The 20,424-nt window shown below is 43.0% G+C and overlaps 1 protein-coding gene across 1 annotated transcript; it reads right to left on the reverse strand.

Annotated features, from left to right (window-relative positions):
- Positions 1-2,050: 2,050 nt before the first annotated feature.
- LOC105946474 lies at positions 2,051-19,159 on the reverse strand. Its single transcript, XM_012956178.3, has 5 exons — positions 19,111-19,159; positions 13,841-14,239; positions 10,880-10,996; positions 4,399-4,503; positions 2,051-2,490 (listed from the first exon to the last, which is right to left on the reverse strand). Exons 1-5 carry the CDS (start codon positions 19,157-19,159, stop codon positions 2,441-2,443), a joined length of 720 nt encoding a protein of 239 aa, XP_012811632.1. The 3' UTR covers positions 2,051-2,440.
- Between the last annotated feature and the right edge of the window lie 1,265 nt (positions 19,160-20,424).

Here is a 20,424-nt window from a genome sequence, read left to right on the forward strand (position 1 = left end):
AAGGTTATTAACCGCAAGTAGCGACCATGGAGGTCTCTGTAATGAATAATGCTGTCCGTTCCAAAATATGTGTAGAAGGTCAATGAGGGCAAACAGAAAGGCAAACTTAGATCAACCACTTCATAGCATGGCGCTGTGCGCTCCAGGCGCCACCGGGACCAAACTCACCCCAATAGTTCAGCTGCTGGTGATAAAAACATTCAACTGAAGGTGGGCTGAAAATGCTTGTGTGTTAAAGGAGAAGGAAAGGTAAAAACTAAGTAAGCTTGATCAGAAATGTTTATGTAAATACAGCCATAAGCACTCACAGTCCTCTATCAAAAGAAACACAGGATTTCTTGTCCCCTTTTGTGTATACAAGTTGGTCTGGTGTAAGACTTCCTCTCTCTCTCTGCCTCTGTCATTTTTTAACTCTTTTTCCCTAGTGACAGGTACAACCTAGTGCCTTAGGTGATACAGGCTGACACCAAGAGTGCCCAGTCAGCCCAATGTGCTGTAAGTGTCCAAAGCAGTGTTGTACACAACTTTCCATGTGGTGGCAGTATATTTAACATACCCTACAGCAGTGCTGTCCAACTTCTGTTGTACCGAGGGCCGGAATTTTTCCGACCTACGTGGTGGAGGGCCGATAATGGAAGCCAGTTTTGACCACTCCCCTTTTTGAAACCGCACCCACTTGAAACCACACCCATGTTATCACATGACCATACCCATATTAATGGTTGTAGTACAGCAAAAACCTGCCATACTCTGCCTGCCCTACCCTGCCTGTGTGTCATACTCTGCCTGCCCTACCCTGCCTGCGTGCCATACTTTCACTGTGTTTGCCATTCTTGGCTGGTTTGTGCCATACTTGGCCTGTGTGTGCAATACTCTGCCTGCCCTACCCTGCCTGTGTGTGCCATACTCTGCCTTCCCTACCCTGCCTGTGTGTGCCATACTCTGCCTTCCCTACCCTGCCTGTGTGTGCAATACTCTGCCTTCCCTACCCTGCCTGTGTGTGCAATACTCTGCCTGCCCTACCCTGCCTGTGTGTGCCATACTCTGCCTTCCCTACCCTGCCTGCATGTGCCATACTTTCACTGTGTGTGCCATTCTTGGCTGGTTTGTGCCAAACTTGGCCTGTGTGTGCCATACTCTGCTTGCCCTACTCTGCCTGTGTGTGCCATACTCTGCCTTCCCTACCCTGCCTGCGTGTGCCATACTTTCACTGTGTGTGCCATTCTTGGCTGGTTTGTGCCAAACTTGGCCTGTGTGTGCCATACTCTGCCTGCCCTACTCTGCCTGTGTGTACCATACTCTGCCTTCCCTACCCTGCCTGTGTGTGCCATACTCTGCTTGCCCTATGCTGTGTGTATGGCACACACAGGCAGCCTACAGTGACACAATGCTGGCACTGATCCTACAGTCTGCACAATAACTATATATTAAAAAACTTTTTAATTGCAGTACCACCTCAGTATATGTTCTTTTTGTAGTGTGCAGGGATTATTTGTGGGTTTCTACTGCTCCTGAGGTGTGAACAGGGGAACAATGTGGGTGATTACAGCCTGAGCCTGAGGTGTGAACACTGCAGGGGGTGGACAATGCAGAGATTAAAAGGTGTGAACAACACAGGGGATTACATATTTAGACAATACAGAGGGATTACAGCCTGAATCTGAGGTGAGAACCATGCAGGGGGGCAGTTAATCACAGTACTGATACCATTTAAAGCTTACACAAGAGTAAGCCATCAAAGCAGCCAGACAGGTGGGGGGCCACACAGAGGGGGGGCCGCCAGTTGGACAGCACTGCCCTACAGTGTCAGGCTGGGCCACCAGGATACCAGGAAAACTCCCAGTGGGCCCAGGTGTCAGTGGCCCCTCTTGCTTCTAACTGTTTACCCTATTTCATGGTCTTTCCTTGTTTCTGTATGGGAACAAGGAAGCTTGATGGATGGAAGAATAGAGTATAGTATGTAGAGAAAGAGACTAGGAGAATAAAGAGTTTGAAGGAGGAGAGGAGCAAAGTTCTGAGAGTGGGCCTATGGTCCAGGGTTTTCTGGTGGGCCCCTGCCATCTCAGTCCGACACTGATACCCAATGACAAAATATAATAAAATATTAGATGTCACACAAAGATGCCTACAGAAAGCTTACATCAGGCCCACGTGCCCCCAGCCGAGCTACACAGCATCCTGTGCCTCCTACAGACCAAAGGAGCCGTCGGGGAGAACCTTTTTCATTCCAGGACAGATGGGAAACCCCAGACTGATTGACTGAAAACCCTTTATCAGTTTTATCCTGAGCTCATTGTAAGTTTTCCCCATCTCATGGAGGGCACTGCGGCACTGGCTCTGGGCTTCTTTGGCCCTAATTTCTCTTGAGAAGAAAGAACATCTTCTGGTTAAACTGGATTAAATTTGAAGTGAAAAGTCATGTTATTAATCTAATGAAAATTCAAACTTTGTCTTGTTGTTTCTTCGTCCTCTTTTCAACACTGGCCATATCTGGAATAAAAAAAAAACAGGTGGAGGAGCGTACAAACAATTATATTTACAATATGTATTTAGGTATTGAGTATGAAACAGTAGAAAGCTTAAACAGTTGGACTGGCAGAGCAACATAACACACATGTTATAAAAACATCCATTGCTTGTGCAATTAAAAGATAAGTAAACCTTTAAAATAAATCAATGATCAATCCGCTTTTGCAATTTCTACTCATTTTTTTTAAGGTACAATTATATGAATGCATTTTGACGCAACAGCGCCACCTGCTGGCCACTTTCCAAAAAAGCAGTAGTCGAGGAATTGTTAGGAGAAAGAAAGATCTGATGTTCTTCTGGTTAGGAAGAGTTAGCTGAGGTTTCTAATGTATTTCCTAACCAGAAGAACATCACACAACCCTCTTTCTTTTTCCTGACAACTTCTTTGAGGACGTCCATGTTCGGAAAGTGACCAGCAGGTGGCGCTGTTGTGACAAAATGCATTCATATTAAACATATATCAACCCTAAGGGGTATTTTTAGCATGCTATGTAAAAAGCAGAGTAAAACATCATCTGAGATGTTGCAGCCAATCAGATGCTTTACTTTGGTTTTCTAACTGTTCAAATCAAATTGCTGATTGATCGCCCTTGGCAACATCACCGGAAATGCTTCACTCCACTATTTACACAGCAGGATAAAAATACCCCTTAGTAGCTTGGAATAATAAATCCATGAATGTAAATTGCAAAAGTGCTTAGAATAGCACTCCCATCAATTTTACATTGACTTGTTTTAATGGTTTAGTTATCCTTTAATGGAGAGGGAGGGAAAAGCTGAACACATTTTCATTTTGGAATAGTAACAGTGATGGGCGAAATGTTTCGCCAGGCATGGATTTGTGGCAAATTTCAAAGCCAGTCCAAAAATTGTCAAAATAATAGTCGCGGGCGACAAAATAATAATAGCCGCGCAAGAAAATAATAGCTGCACGACAAAATAATAGCCGCGGGCGACAAAATAATAGCCGTGCGTCGAAATAATAGCCGCGGGTGATGAAATAATAGGCGCGCACCAAAATATTAGCTGCCGGCGACAAATTTTTTTTGACGTGCGACATTTTCGCCGTTTCGTGAATTTTCCGCCGCTTCGCGAATCTTTTGAATGATTCGTGAATTTTTCGGCGAAGCGAAACGGGACAGATTCGCTCATCACTAATAATAATCAAGTCATTCCTCGCTCTCCACTTTAATTTTAATTGACAGGTCTAATACGTCTTTTGGGGGTGATCCATTTGCCTAGACGATTTATTAGAATGGAGAATTGACTCTGATTCACTACATAAAACATTTGTGCCAGGGTGAGTTATTTGGAAGCGTTAGAGCCCAATGAAGGCAATTTGGTGCCTTTCTTATTCTCAATGGCATCTTCTAGGGAAAGGGAGCACCCACAGAAGATGTATTTAATGACTTTTACTTTATTTATGTGTAAGAGAATTAACATGCAAGTGAATGAGGGGCAGGTTAGAGAGCTTTGTTCCCTGCCCACAAATCACTGCTGGAACAAAATGCACAGAATTGCCCCATGTACCAGTGGCTGTAAGAGTCTGAGAATGTGCCCAGTCTGGTAGAAATGTATATAAATAAACACACATTGTGGGTCTGCTGTGTTTATATTGAGTGTAAAAACCTGTGTTTGCCATGTAGGTGCCCCCTCCCAGCCCCTTACATACAAAGTCCATATGGAAGGCAGTATGGCTGCTGTGCTCTGCAATTACTACAATTTCCAATCCAATGCTCAGTGCGCAGCCAGACCCTGGGCGCAAATGCATGTAAATGAGTACTATGGGGCACACCTTCTCTCGCATTTGCCCCTGGGGTCAAAGTAAATGAGCCCTACAGACAAGAGATGAGACTCAAAAATACTCACTTATACTTTTGCTGGGATGGTGCTTCTTGGATTGTGCGGAGATTTTTCTGCGTGGATGTTTTTCATTTTTTGTGTAGTTGCCATAGGTATGATCACTGTACAAAGCTGAAACACATTCATAAACATTAAACTGAATGCCTTGTGTCCTGTATTTAAAAATAAGCATCATAAATAGACTGCGCATCCAGGCTGAAATACATACTGCCCTCCAGATGTAGTTGAACCAGAACCCCCGGCATCAGTCTGACAGGAAATTCTGAGCATATACCCCTCCTCCCCCCCCCCCCAGCTACCAATGGGCCATCCCATGCGATTTAGCTAAAGGAATATGATTACTTTTTATTAAAGTGCTGTAAGGTATAGGCTATTCAAAATATCACAAAACATATGTATAAAGAAACCCCATTCTATTGCTTGAAAGAGGTTGAGCTTACCTGGATTCTCCTGCCTACTCTAACAAGCAATGGTAAAGGGGTAGCTGACCTTCACCTAACTCTTAGGTAAACATTGATATTCTGAGACAATTTGCAATTGGTCATTATTTTTTGTGGTTTTCAGATACTTCGTTTTTCAGTTTGCATTTCAGCAGCTATCTGGTTGCTAGGGTGTTATTTACCTTTGAAACCATGCAGTGGTTTGAATGAGAGATGGGAATATGCATACAGTAGGTGATGGAGTAAAGAGGAAGATAAGCAATAAAAAATAACAATAACATTGTAGCTTCACAGAGCAATAGGTTTTGGCTGCCGGGGTCAGTGAAAGCTGGAAAGAGGCAGGAGAGAAAGGCAAATAACTCAAAACAATGAAGACCAAGTGCAAAGTTGATAGGAATAGGACTTTCAATAACAGGCAAAACACAAATTTCATTAGTGCTATGAATGATACGAGCGTGTCCTGCGTGGGCCCCTTTCATTATTTACAATGCAGCAGATCTGATCAGTACAGACGGAGAATGCTATACTGCAGGCAGATACCGTACCTGGGTTCATCTGTAGCAAACTGAAAAAACAATTTTTAAGTGTATTTCCGATTAAAGCAACAGAACGAGAAACACGAAAAGTTTAACTATAACGAGGAAGACCACAATATATAAATGCTAACACCTTGGTATATTCTGTGGTGAGAGACAGCCCCCCGCTTCCTCTGCATGAAACCACACTGCTGGGTGAGCACTCAGCCCCCATAAGTACATCTTGGTAGAATAACATGCAGCTGTTACAGCACGCAAAGAAAGCATCGGCCTGTGCCCAAACTGCAGCTTCTGTTGTATTTGTTTTACTCTTAGCCCTATGTATGTATGTATGTATGTATGTATGTATGTATCGGTTCTGTCTTGGCTTCCTGCCTGTGGTCCCAAAATTTTGGAAGCCTGTCCCTACATACTGTATACAAGTTACTACATCAGTACCTTCCAATGTAACGTTACACCAATACCTTCCTTTGGGTAACATGGCACCAAAGCTTTGTTTTCTGCTTTCAGGCTCAAGTTGGGTTTTCAGGTCATCAGAACCCATAGAACATGGTGACAGGTCTGTGTATGGATCATACCATAGTGTCTGCCAATTATCATTCTCATCATTTTCGCGCCCCAGGCAGCATATCTCTAATTAAAATGGAAGGGAAGGAGCTGCCTGATGGCTGCAGGTCTGCGTGAGAGGACTTTACCCATCAGAACATCCTTTTGTGCCGACAGTAGCCACATTTCTTTTTTTGGTAGGAAGATCAAAAAATTTAGTTTTATTCTGGTGTCTGCAAATAGCAATTGCATATTGTAACCAATTAGCCCCTAAATACTTTTAATGGGACCCAGTTTAAAGGAACAGCAACACCAAAAAATGATGAAAGTGTTTTAACGTAATTAAAATATAATGCTCTATTGCCCTGCACCGGTACAGCTGGGGTGTTTGCTACAGAAACCCTACTATAGTTTATATAAATACCCCGCTGTGTAGCCCCGGGGGCAGCCATTCCTGCACCTGTACAGCTGGGGTGTTTGCTACAGAAACCCTTCTATAGTTTATATAAATACCCTGCTGTGTAGCCCCGGGGGCAGCCATTCCTGCACCTGTACAGCTGGGGTGTTTGCTACAGAAACCCTACTATAGTTTATATAAATACCCCGCTGTGTAGCCCCGGGGGCAGCCATTCCTGCACCGGTACAGATGGGGTGTTTGCTACAGAAACCCTACTATAGTTTATATAAATACCCCGCTGTGTAGCCCCGGGGCAGCCATTCCTGCACCGGTACAGCTGGGGTGTTTGCTACAGAAACCCTTCTATAGTTTATATAAATACCCCGCTTTGTAGCCCCGGGGGCAGCCATTCCTGCACTGGTACAGCTGGGGTGTTTGCTACAGAAACCCTACTATAGTTTATATAAATACCCCGCTGTGTAGCCCCGGGGGCAGCCATTCCTGCACTGGTACAGCTGGGGTGTTTGCTACAGAAACCCTACTATAGTTTATATAAATATCCCGCTGTGTAGCCCCGGGGTAGCCATTCCTGCACTGGTACAGCTGGGGTGTTTGCTACAGAAACCCTACTATAGTTTATATAAATACCCTGCTGTGTAGCCCCGGGGGCAGCCATTCCTGCACTGGTACAGCTGGGGTGTTTGCTACAGAAACCCTACTATAGTTTATATAAATACCCCGCTGTGTAGCCCCGGGGGCAGCCATTCCTGCACTGGTACAGCTGGGGTGTTTGCTACAGAAACCCTACTATGGTTTATATAAATACTCCGCTGTGTAGCCCCGGGGGCAGCCATTCCTGCACCGGTACAGCTGGGGTGTTTGCTACAGAAACCCTACTATAGTTTATATAAATACCCTGCTGTGTAGCCCCGGGGCAGCCATTCCTGCACCGGTACAGCTGGGGTGTTTGCTACAGAAACCCTTCTATAGTTTATATAAATACCCCGCTTTGTAGCCCCGGGGGCAGCCATTCCTGCACTGGTACAGCTGGGGTGTTTGCTACAGAAACCCTACTATAGTTTATATAAATACCCTGCTGTGTAGCCCCGGGGGCAGCTATTCCTGCACTGGTACAGCTGGGGTGTTTGCTACAGAAACCCTACTATAGTTTATATAAATACCCTGCTGTGTAGCCCCGGGGGCAGCCATTCCTGCACTGGTACAGCTGGGGTGTTTGCTACAGAAACCCTACTATAGTTTATATAAATACCCCGCTGTGTAGCCCCGGGGCAGCCATTCCTGCACTGGTACAGCTGGGGTGTTTGCTACAGAAACCCTACTATAGTTTATATAATAAGCTGCTGTGTAGCCCCGGGGGCAGCCATTCCTGCACCGGTACAGCTGGGGTGTTTGCTACAGAAACCCTTCTATAGTTTATATAAATACCCCGCTTTGTAGCCCCGGGGGCAGCCATTCCTGCACTGGTACAGCTGGGGTGTTTGCTACAGAAACCCTACTATAGTTTATATAAATACCCCGCTGTGTAGCCCCGGGGGCAGCCATTCCTGCACTGGTACAGCTGGGGTGTTTGCTACAGAAACCCTACTATAGTTTATATAAATACCCCGCTGTGTAGCCCCGGGGCAGCCATTCCTGCACCGGTACAGCTGGGGTGTTTGCTACAGAAACCCTACTATAGTTTATATAAATACCCTGCTGTGTGGGGTATTTATATAAACTATAGTAGGGTTTCTGTAGCAAACACCCCAGTTGTACCAGTGCAGGACAACAGTGCATTGTATTGTAATTACTTTAATACACTTTCATTTTTGTGGTAAGCCTTGTAACCCAAGATCTGGCACAAAATGAAGCAGATTTCTCTCAGAATACATTACTGCCTATTGCACAGCAAATTTCTCTCTATCACAGGACATTATTGGCGCACCACAACATGGGGAACTATATTTGGGAATAGAACCCTAGGTTAAGATCCCATTATTTAAGCTCTACTTGCCAACCTCTTTGCTAAAAAATCGCCATTAACAAAGTTAAATATTCCTTTTAATACTGACCAGATACAAGCCAAGAAAATGATTCCAGCTGAGCTTTAACCAAATGCTATGATTAAGTGATCTTATGGCAACATAGAACTGATCCTGCCTACTGGCCTGTAGGCCATACAGTTATATCAATGCAATATGGCTTTTTGTATGTGTGGCCACATTATGACTATTGGCTGGCAAGCCAACCAGGTATACAGAATGTCACTTTATGGATGAAAATTAAATGCATGAGCAGATCAGTGCTGGGTGGTTCAGCAGACCTTTACCATAGTGTGTTAAACAGTCAGCTGGAAGTACATGGTACAGGTATGGGATCCATTATCCAGGAACCCGTTATCCAAAAAGGTTGTAATTACAGGATGACCATCTCCAATAGACTCCATTTTAATCAAATAATTCAACTTTTTAAAATGAATTTGCTTTTTCTCTGTAATAATGAAACAGTACCTTGTACTTGATCCCAACTAAGATATAATTACCCCTTATTGGGGCAGAACAGCCCTATTGGGTTTATTTAATGGTTAAATGATTCCCTTTTCTCTGTAATAATAAAACAGTACCTGTACTTGATCCCAACTAAGATATAATTACCCCTTATTGGGGGCAGAACAGTCCTATTGGGTTTATTTAATGGTTAAATGATTCCCTTTTCTCTGTAATAATAAAACAGTACCTGTACTTGATCCCAACTAAGATATAATTACCCCTTATTGGGGGCAGAACAGTCCTATTGGGTTTATTTAATGGTTAAATGATTCCCTTTTCTCTGTAATAATAAAACAGTACCTGTACTTGATCCCAACTAAGATATAATTACCCCTTATTGGGGGCAGAACAGCCCTATTGGGTTTATTTAATGGTTAAATGATTCCCTTTTCTCTGTAATAATAAAACAGTACCTGTACTTGATCCCAACTAAGATATAATTACCCCTTATTGGGGGCAGAACAGCCCTATTGGGTTTATTTCATGGTTAAATGATTCCCTTTTCTCTGTAATAATAAAAAAGTACCTGTACTTGATCCCAACTAAGATATAATTACCCCTTATTGGGGGCAGAACAGCCCTATTGGGTTTATTTTTTTAAAGCATGAAGATCCAAATGACAGAAAGATCCCTTATTCTGAAAACCCCAGGCCCCGAGCCTTCTTGATAACAGGTCCCGTACCTGTAACCCAAACCCAGCTCCATTAAAGGGCTGAAACAAACCTCCACCCCCCCCCCTGCTAGCCAGGATCTGTGGGACTACCCCCCCCCCCCCCGATGGCCGGGATCTGTGGGACTACACCCCCCTGCTGGCCGGGATCTGTGGGACTACCCCCCCACCCTGCTAGCTGGGATCTGTGGGACTACCCCCCCACCCTGCTAGCTGGGATCTGTGGGACTACCCCCCCCACCCTGCTAGCTGGGATCTGTGGGACTACACCCCCCTGCTAGCCGGGATCTGTGGGACTACACCCCCCTGCTAGCCGGGATCTGTGGGACTACACCCCCCTGCTAGCCGGGATCTGTGGGACTACACCTCCCTGCTGGCCGGGATCTGTGGGACTACCCCCCCACCCTGCTAGCTGGGATCTGTGGGACTACCCCCCCCACCCTGCTAGCTGGGATCTGTGGGACTACACCCCCCTGCTGGCCGGGATCTGTGGGACTACCCCCCCACCCTGCTAGCTGGGATCTGTGGGACTACCCCCCCACCCTGCTAGCTGGGATCTGTGGGACTACACCCCCCTGCTAGCCGGGATCTGTGGGACTACACCCCCCTGCTGGCCGGGATCTGTGGGACTACACCTCCCTGCTGGCCGGGATCTGTGGGACTACCCCCCACCCTGCTAGCTGGGATCTGTGGGACTACCCCCCCCACCCTGCTAGCTGGGATCTGTGGGACTACACCCCCCTGCTGGCCGGGATCTGTGGGACTACCCCCCCACCCTGCTAGCTGGGATCTGTGGGACTACCCCCCCACCCTGCTAGCTGGGATCTGTGGGACTACACCCCCCCCACCCTGCTAGCTGGGATCTGTGGGACTACACCCCCCGCTGGCCGGGATCTGTGGGACTACACCCCCCGCTGGCCGGGATCTGTGGGACTACACCCCCCGCTGGCCGGGATCTGTGGGACTACACCCCCCGCTGGCCGGGATCTGTGGGACTACACCCCCCGCTGGCCGGGATCTGTGGGACTACACCCCCCGCTGGCCGGGATCTGTGGGACTACACCCCCCGCTGGCCGGGATCTGTGGGACTACACCCCCCACTGGCCGGGATCTGTGGGACTACACCCCCCGCTGGCCGGGATCTTTGGGCCTGGAGGAGAGAGCAGGTATGCGGTGGGGGGGGGATCTGCAACAGGTTGTTGGGGAGCAGTTTGCAAAGGGGGTGAGGATGGTCCTTAAAGTGGTGCCCTGGTAGGCCCTGGACACGCCACTCCAGCACTGTCGCTAAGGGGTGGTTCCTCCCAACACTTATAATAGGGTTTTTATATATCTACATGGATAAAAATTACCTGTTGGCTCACTTCTTCTTTTGCAAACGCAGACAATGAGAATTGTGCCAATAATGAATGCAAGAAGAATAGCAAGGGAAATCACGATGTAGCTCCAGTGGATACGGATCCCTGAAACTTTAAAGGGAAAAAAAAATTATCTTAATGATTTCAGCAAATAACCCTCATGGCAGACAGGTGCATTCTCTCCAGGCATTATTAGGTGGCTCAGAAGCAATTGAATCCTGCCTTTCCATTAGCTAATAAGAGGCTCTTCTGCTGCGTTTGGGTGCTTCTCCCCTAACTGAAAAAATGTGGTATTAGGTCCCATGTGTGCCATGAACCTTAAAGGGGCACAGCTTAGGCCCACTGAAGCAGGGCCCTGAAATATGTACAAGTCAATGGGCCACAAACCTTTGTGAAGATTAAAGGGCACTTTTGCGAACCCATCAAAAAATGGTTGATTGCAACTTTATTTCTTGCACTTTGCACACTGGGCCTGGGTAGGCACAAATAGCCACAGGCCTCTGTCTCTGACTTGGAGCCCACACACGGCTGTTTGAATCTAGTGTGCCCTGCGTTATGTTGCCCTAGGTCTAATAGGGGCAGGTGGGGAAAGGCATGTAGTGTCCCCCCCTCCCACCCCCTACCTACCCCTACCTACCCCTAACTATGGGCCATTTGCATGCTGAAATTAGTGAGTACAAGGAGGCAATCCGTGCAGAGAGCAACAACCCAGTAGTGTGCCCCCTAGGGCTCTTGCACTTTGCCCCCTGGGTTGTAAATGAGCCCTAAAAAGTTTTGCAAACATAGATTTAAAGTGTATGTTCCTGTATTCCTGCAAAACACATTGCTTCTCACTAAACACTAAAAAGGGATAAAACTGTATCTGTTTAAGTTTATAGGCCTCATTTATAAAAGCTCCAAGTGTAAAATGAAATGTTATTTTGTACACATTAAAAATACATTTAACCAAGGAACTTTCACCCATACACGCTCTTGGGGCATATGGAGTGTTGGCTCTGTTGCTCTCTGCACTGAAAAGTACAGCTTCTGGCTGAGCGCAGGTACACAGAGTGGATAACAGCCCCAAAAAAATGCGAAAGCCGGTATTTTCAGGCCAAGATCAGCCTCTCTTAGCCTTCAGTAAAAACACAGGCCGAGAAAGGCGGAGCCAATGATCTGTCCCTTGGCCTTACAGTTTGGGCAGAGGTGTAACTATATACAGCCAGGCCCCTCGGCCTGTGTGCCCACCTCCCTTGTGTCCCCTCTACAGGGGAATCAGACCCTGCAATCTGGGCCCCCCTGCCAACAACCCCACGACCACAGGGTCTGTTTTCTCTTTCTGGCCCCTTTGGGCTTGTGAGAATGTACATTTTAATACACTGCATACACTCTGTTATAAGTTAAGCAGGTAACACCTGGTAGCAGGGCTGTCCCAGTGGAGGCCCGCGGGCCAGATAAAGCCCTCCAAAGAATTTTTATAGCCCCCTGTCTGCTCAAAGGCTCCATAGACTTCCCTGTATGACTATCATTTTAATTCAGTCCCGCCCTTGAAAATGTTAAATGACAAATAATGGGCCCACTACATGTAATAAGTTGGACAGCAGCGCCTGGAAGGAATGAAGAAAATGGCTGGTGCTTATTGCTGGCACCCCACAGGGATTTTACCTTTTTTTCTAATTCTCCCACATGCTTTAGGAGAGAAAAACAAATCATCCTAAATGTGATTATCACAAGGCTTCTGAGTAGTTAGACATCAAACATGTATGTGATTACCCAACTATGTGGCATAGAGGCCACGATATGTAAAGTGCTGATACTTCAGCTCTTGCTGGTAAAACACATTCTTCCCTTTAAGAGTCTTATTTATCAAAAAATCTAATTTGTGAATTTTAGAATTTTTTTCAAACTTGAATAAAACTTTGCCAAACTCAAGTTTCTTATTCATCAAAAAATTGGAATCTTAAAAACTTGATCGAATAAAACCATGAGAAAAACCCAAGTACAGATACACATTCTACTCATCATTTTCAATGGGTCTACTAATTCATAAAAATAAAAAAAACTTTGAAATGAACAAAAATTGCAGAAATTCTGCCTAGTACAACTCCCATTGTCATGAACTCACAAGCTTTTAGATGCCGAAGTTTCTAATTCGAGTCTTTTGAATATTTTGAGATGAAATATAAAACATTTGCGTTTTGGAAGCCCTAATTGGAATTTATGAGTTTCAATGCAAAAAAAATTGGAATCATGGCAAAAATTCTAAATCAGTAGGTTATCCCTTGTGGCCATATAGTTGTATAATGTGCAGATTTTTAAGAATCCAAAATGGGTAAATATGCCTTTTTACTTATCTCCCATGTGATAAACATCACAAATATGAAAGTCTTCAGTCTGAATAGCTTTATACCCAGTATGTGTATGTGTCTCATACAGACCACAAAATACAAATTATGAGTATACATTTTCATGGCTGACATTTAACGTAAAAAAACTTCCTGCCTTTAATGTGTCCTAAAACCCTCACAGAAATTCAACCCCCCCCCAATACACATACATTTGGAAACAACACTTCCTGAAGAATTCAAAAATGATAAAAAATGTCTTTGTGTACAAAACATCAAACAAAAAAATCTTTGCTAAATTAGTGAATGTTGCATGTTTTGCCAAAAAGTGAGTTAATGGGGTAGTTGACCTTCAGCTAACTTTTAGTATGATGTAGACATTGATATTCTGAGACAATTTGCAGTTGGTCTTCATTTTTGGGGTTTTTTTTGGTGGTTTTTCAGTTATTTAGCTTTACTAAATAATAATAATAATAATTAGCATTTTGGCACTGGAAGGCACATACAGTAAATGGTGCCCTCCTTTCGCTCCTAAAGCAACAACATTGGGCCTGAGTTGATAGCAAAGATATCAGTGTTTCTATCTGAGTGGGTGTTTGCCAGTGAGTAGTGTGTGAGATGATGTTCTTACCAGTAGAAGATGAGGAGTCGGTTACATATAATATTGTGCCAGTTCCTTTGCCAGATCGAAGTTCTGGTTTATCTATGGTGACCTCACAAATGTAAGTTCCAGCATCGCTCTTATTGACAGAGAAAAGCCAGAGCTCGGCTTTATCCTTCATTAATCGATAGTCACTCTGATCCCGTGACGTTATTCTCACTTCTGATTTATTGTTTGCCCACATAACATTGGCTAAAACTGTCCCATTATGAGCTGCCCTCGGTGATTCATAATATATTTTCCACCAGACTCTGATCCTCTCGTCTTCATACTCAGCATCCCAGGAGCAAGTGATGTTGGCATTCCCTCCCTCTGTAACCGATAAAGTCCCGGGAATCTGAGTGACTCTCAGTCCGGCACCTGCAAAAACTGTATATTAATAAGAGAAAATGATTTATATTAAAACAATATATTTAGAGAAAACACAGAATACAAAAAATAGTTGAGTGAGAAACATGAGTCAATTTCAGATGAAATTTTCCAATTTATAAAAACCTTATTCTCGCCCACAAAAAATGTCATTTTTAACACATTAATTTGGTCCCTTCTCCAAAGAAGATTAAACAACTCCTTCCGCAAAATGCATTCTCAGTTCCAGGCCTGTAGAAACCATCAGGTGAGGCTAAAGGTGGCCATACACGGGCAGATTTCAGCCTGATCTTGATTGGGCAGGTTTGATTTTCCCATCAGATCATTGGCTTGTTGATGCTGCCCTCACTATGACAGCCCATGTACCCATAGGGCCAAAAGATTGACATAGACCACCCATCTGGCCACCTCCCCGATGGCACATAAGTGAAACTTACCTTCAGTACGTCGGGGGGGAGAGACCGGCCCATCAGGGCTGGGACCCACCGGGTTTTTTCCCAGTCCGACCCCGAATACAAATCGTAACAGTAAAATAATTGGTCAGACATTGAGGAACACTATAATTTTTTGCCTACTTTGGCAATTTGATTTCAGCACAGTTCTATTTTTAACACATTCAATTTTTTTTTTTTAACACATTCAATTTTTTTTTTTAACACATTTTCAATACATTTCTTTTTTATCTATGTTGATTTCAGAGGAAACTGTCTGGCCTTATAAATAGATCACAGCGGAAACAATACTGAAGGCCATGAATACACTGGGGCCATCCTTTCAGAACAGCATCATTAGTTTCTGAAGCACAAAAAAGCACAAACGTTAATGTCAAGGGATAGAGTTGAATGTATTTCATCAATAAATGAACATAATATTTAAAGGCTTCAGTTCCCACTGTATGTTAAAAGGCTGAATCTAATATGTTTTTGGCATAAGCTTTATTTCTGGAAATCTGTACAGAGTAAAAATACAAAGGGACTTATTTACAAAATGGTAGTAAAGGCATGACTAAGCACAAAGGCATCACTGGGTGAATAGAATTTTGCTGGTTTGAGCTTCTAATTACCATTGGCTTAACCTAAAATGGATAAGCAATTCTGTTAATTGGCCTCTGCCTCCAAAGACTGGCACCAGTCTCATAAACCCCACCAACATGCAACTCTGGCCCCATGTATATCTGTGGCTTTATCTTTGCACCCTACTGCTCCTAACGCTTAGATAGCTACTCAGCCCTTCTCTCAGTAACTCCTCACATATTTTTTATCACTAAGAAATCCCTAGTTTTAAGATGTTGTACCGTGTTGGCCATTGAAGGGGCCTGACGAAGGGGCCTGGGTGCTCCGAAAGCTTGCACTCTGTTAGCCAATAAAAGGTATCACCTAACCTTACATTTTCCGTAAGTAATCCCTGGACTTGTTTAGCCTTTTTCTCCATCTACAAGCTCTGATGAACACTTATGTGTTTCAGTCTGTATTATTATTTAATCTGTATGTTTGATATATATACTTATATATACCCTCCTATTATTCGGCACTTCTGCCACTGTATAAGAATTTGTTAGTAAAAATATCCATGAAACTTTAGAGTGAAAGTGTTACTGTGCGCTGATTTATTTGTGGAATATAGATGGATTTGCATACAGTATACAAACAAAATTTGAAACATTAAACTTTAGTCTTTGAACAGTGGTTTTTCCTATATATACTGTAGCTACACGGTAAATGATGGAAATTTTACAAACAACCCAATATCTACAAACAAACATAGCTTTGAGCTACATGTGCTAAATGTGTTTTAAAGGGGCACTTTTTCAAATATTGTCAGAAGCCCAATACTCAGGGCCAAAGCTGAAGGTTGTAGCTTTAGGTCTCAGGTTTTCCCTGATGGCAGCTGGGGGCTGGCCTTGTTCCATAAGCAGAATGGATTTCCACCTCGCCTTGCAGCTGATGTATAATGGGATGGCTAGGGTAGGAAGAGATTGTGCTTATGAAATGCTACCAATGATTTATGCCCAGGGTCCCTCACTGTTAAATCTTTCTTCTGTTCGCCCCTGCTGCTTTTCCTCCATTAACCCATAATGATTTCCAGTTAACATCAGTCATTTTCCTATTTTTGTGCCCTGCCCATTGCTTTACCTGTTCTGTTCTAACCCGATAATGTCGCTGCTCCCACACACTTAATACCAACTGTCTACTCTCGATTAAAGGGTTGCATTAGCAATTAATGACAGATTCTCGTGATTCTCTATTCTCATGAATGCCGATGATGGAGGCAGAAATGACAGAAGGTTGCCACCAGATCAAATAAAGAGATGATACAGGAGAGGTATCGTAGGTTCTACTAAACAGTAGCAAAGAGTTTCATTGTAGCTCAGAAGCCACACTAAAATGGTTTGCTCAGGCACGAAGCAATTGCACGGTGGACTATAAATTGTGTTTGGGTACCTATCATCAGCCAGCCTACGGTTAACCCCAAAAAAAGCAAAGAGCAGAAAAGTAGGTCATATGCACATGCACAATATTAGCAGCAAAGCAGCTGTCTGTGTTCTTAATATCCTTTTATTTGCACCATTAAAATGAGCGGCAATGAGAAGTCCTCTCCCTTCATGGGCTGAGCAAGTGCTGGGTAAGGAGCATATTGCTTGGCCGGTCCTTTAAACTTATAGAGTCTATGCCCTAATCAGGACATTTGTAAAATCTTATATTTATTTCAGTTGCCTGCTAGCTATTTTCCTTAAAGTCTATCGCCACCCTATTTGCATAATTATTGTATATTTAGCATCATCTCCTGCAGGGGGGATACAAACATTTCAGGGGCGGCTTTCCATTTGGTGCACCTCTAGGTTTGCAACCCACTCACATGGTTCCCCAGGGCTCCCCTTTGTAACCCCCCTCACCCCTGTTCTTACCACTTATAACAGAAAGGCAGCAGTCTCACACTGAATCCCCACTCAGTCCTTTTCTATTACTAATGATGATGTTTCAATGGCTTTAAAGTTATTTGCAAATATAATTTCTATAGCAGCAGAGGATGTCTGGCAATTTCTGTTTTTCTGCCTCTGCAGAAGTCGGCTCTACTCCAGGTCTGCTTATCAGTTGGCTTCTTCTACATTGTTTCAGGAATCAGGACCAAGAGTGCCAAACAGAGACTGCTTTCCATAGCAATCACATTTACACCTAACTTTAAAACCACTGTCAACTTGTAATGTATATTGAAAAGTTGGCTTAGAATTATGCTTTTTTTGTGCAAAAAACAGTCTTCGGATGGAGCTCCCCTTAAGGCATTGTTGAAATGCTGGGGAACCTACGGAAGTTAGAGAAATTCTAATAAATCCAAGTGCAAAACAACAGTTCTATCAGTAAAATAGCTCAGCCTATATCACCTAAGTACATTTCCCATTCATAGTACAGGCATGGGATCTATTATCCAGAATGCTTGTGTCCCAGGGTTTTCCATATAAATAAGCATTCTGTAATTTGGATTTGTAATTTGGATAATCAAAGGAGAAAAGGAGAGAAGACCTATACAGATACAAGTATCCTGCACTCACAGGTCTTAGCAACAAAAGTGTAATGGTGGATATGCTCTTTTATAAAGACAGGTAGAATCAGCCATAGTGTGGAACAGAACTGCTGCTTTGGAGGAAAAAGCAAGGGGACAAGAGTGTATTTACAATTTCCAATGCAAACAGGAAAATTACCAGTTTCAGATAATGTCTTTACTGAACACTTTTAAAAAGCAAAATACCAACTGTATTACTGCACATAGGTACATAGGTAGGAAGGAAGTTAGTCTTTCAAACAAAAAATATAAATTGTTCATCAATCTGGAATCCTGCTGGGTTCTGTATACCCCTGGGACAACCAGCAGCCACTGGGTCTGTTGCCTTTACCAATATATTGTAATAGATACATTGGTTGATAAAAGAGAAATGAAAGTTCACACAGAAAATCCATCTTACAAAGGCATCTAAACATGACTTAATAGGGCTTAATTACACAGGAATGGACTGGCAACCTGTGGATCCTGGCAGAGGGCTACTGTAAGATGCCATAGACATAGAAGGTGCTGCCCTCACCCTTTGCGTAGATTCTGCATTCTCCCTGCTCCAGCACCATGCCAACTTGGTTATGTGTGTGCCAGCCATATCCATATATGTGAGTGATTACACTCACTTTCGTGCGTTTGAACATAGGGAACATGTTATGTAGTTAATGAGAGACAAAAGTCAGGAACCTAAACCTTTCTGTAGTTAGATGTTAGAAACTCTTTCTCTTGCTTTACATACAAATTAACCACTGGGAGGCATTGCTATAAACTTGATACTGACCGGGCAAGGGAATGTTCTAGAATTAAGGGGTTGACAAAGTTCTCCAGACAATTCCTTGTACTGACATAGGATTCAGTACTTTACAGAGATTGTTTAATCCTGCCCCAGGGGAGTCTACGCCAATTTCCCACCATCTACACAGATTATCAAAATCCAATAACTTGCCTCATTGTTTTGGTAATGGCATATGCCTCACAAGGCTTGGACTCCACCAGATAAGATCCCGCATAAGATATCCTTTGTATTTCCCATATATGTGGTTTCCAGTCTTTACTTACTGCCAACAGTACATGGGATAAAAGAAGTCCAGCGGTAGAACATACAAACTAAATTTGTTTCCAAACAAGACCACAACATTTGAATTGAATTTTACATTTGGGCTGGAAATGCCCAGCAACATTGCATTTTATTATGTTCCTGTATTCAGTTTCGTCTCTAACAAACCTTTCCTTCTGTTGAATTAGCCCAAGAAGGCAAGCCCTCCTCAATTAGTGCAGTAAATATAACTACAGAACAGTAGAAAGGTACAAGCAGGCATACTCACCTTGGTAAGACAGAAGGAACATATAGAAGAGATACAGAAGTGTTGTCATTATGGGAGAACATCGGCTCTGAGCGGCGCAGACACACTGAGTGTAATGGAAGGGGCTGAGGATGTGGCTTCTAAAAAGCAGTTGTTTCCTCTTTTGTCATAAAATCTCAATTCACAGTTCTTATTACAGCTTTAAAGTAAGGGCCCAACCGACACAATGTCATGATAGATAGACAATAAAGTATGCAATATGTGTGCATTTGCCCTATACATTTTAGTGGAAAATGCTACAGTACTATCTATAACGTGTGAATTTTCCATTGACTTTGTATTCTAACTACATAATATCAACAGAAACTTCCATACATACATATAAATCAAAATTAGCTAGGCCTTGTACTTTAATATTGGTTAAAAGGCAAACATGGATGAGCACCTCTACTTTAACATTCATAGCTATCTTGTTTATTTCTGTAACCTGGTCGGGACACTGTATATTCATATATTAGATTTTATTTTTCACATTGCATATGTATAATAAAAATATTATCTAATGCTATTTAGAAGATGGACCACTCCTTGGTAGCTAGGCCATTGTAGTTCTTACTCAACTTAAAGGAGAACTAAACCCTAAAAATTAATATGGCTAGAAATACCATATTTTATACACTGAACAAGCCTAAAGGTTCAGCATCTCTACAGTTGTAATGCTTCAGGTACTTCAAAGTTGTCACAGGGGGTCACCATATTGAAATCTGAAGTGTCTGGGACACTGCACAAACTCAGTGGGCTCTGAGCAGCTGGGGAGAAGCTGAGCTTAGGGGTCCTTGCAAATTATCAAGCAGAGAATAATGTTGGCCTGATGCTACAGGGCTGATTATTAATTTCTGATGCTAATTGCACTGGTTTCAGAGCTGTCATGTAGTAATTATCTGTATTATTTACTAACTAGCCTTATGACATTTATATTCTATATATACAGGATAGTGTGACATTTATATTCTATATATACAGTATAGTGTGACATTTATATTCTATATATACAGTACAGTGTGACATTTATATTTTATATATACAGTATAGTGTGACATTTATATTCTATATATACAGTAGAGTGTGACATTTATATTCTATATATACAGTATAGTGTGACATTTATATTCTATATATACAGTATAGTGTGACATTTATATTCTATATATACAGGATAGTGTGACATTTATATTCTATATATATAGTATAGTGTGACATTTATATTCTATATATACAGGATAGTGTGACATTTATATTCTATATATACAGTACAGTGTGACATTTATATTCTAT

Source organism: Xenopus tropicalis, chromosome 1 (assembly GCF_000004195.4).
Source record: "Xenopus tropicalis strain Nigerian chromosome 1, UCB_Xtro_10.0, whole genome shotgun sequence".
NCBI classification, from domain to species: Eukaryota; Metazoa; Chordata; class Amphibia; order Anura; family Pipidae; genus Xenopus; species Xenopus tropicalis.

What these genes read in the sequence shown, in the direction of transcription:
- LOC105946474 (XM_012956178.3), bottom strand. Translation starts at nt 19,159, where the DNA reads ATGACAACACTTCTGTATCTCTTCTATATGTTCCTTCTGTCTTACCAA. An exon ending in GTTCCTTCTGTCTTACCAAG is followed by an intron (nt 14,240 to 19,110) that starts GTGAGTATGCCT and finishes ATTAATATACAG; the next exon opens with TTTTTGCAGGTGCCGGACTG. An exon ending in CGACTCCTCATCTTCTACTG is followed by an intron (nt 10,997 to 13,840) that starts GTAAGAACATCA and finishes TTCCCTTTAAAG; the next exon opens with TTTCAGGGATCCGTATCCAC.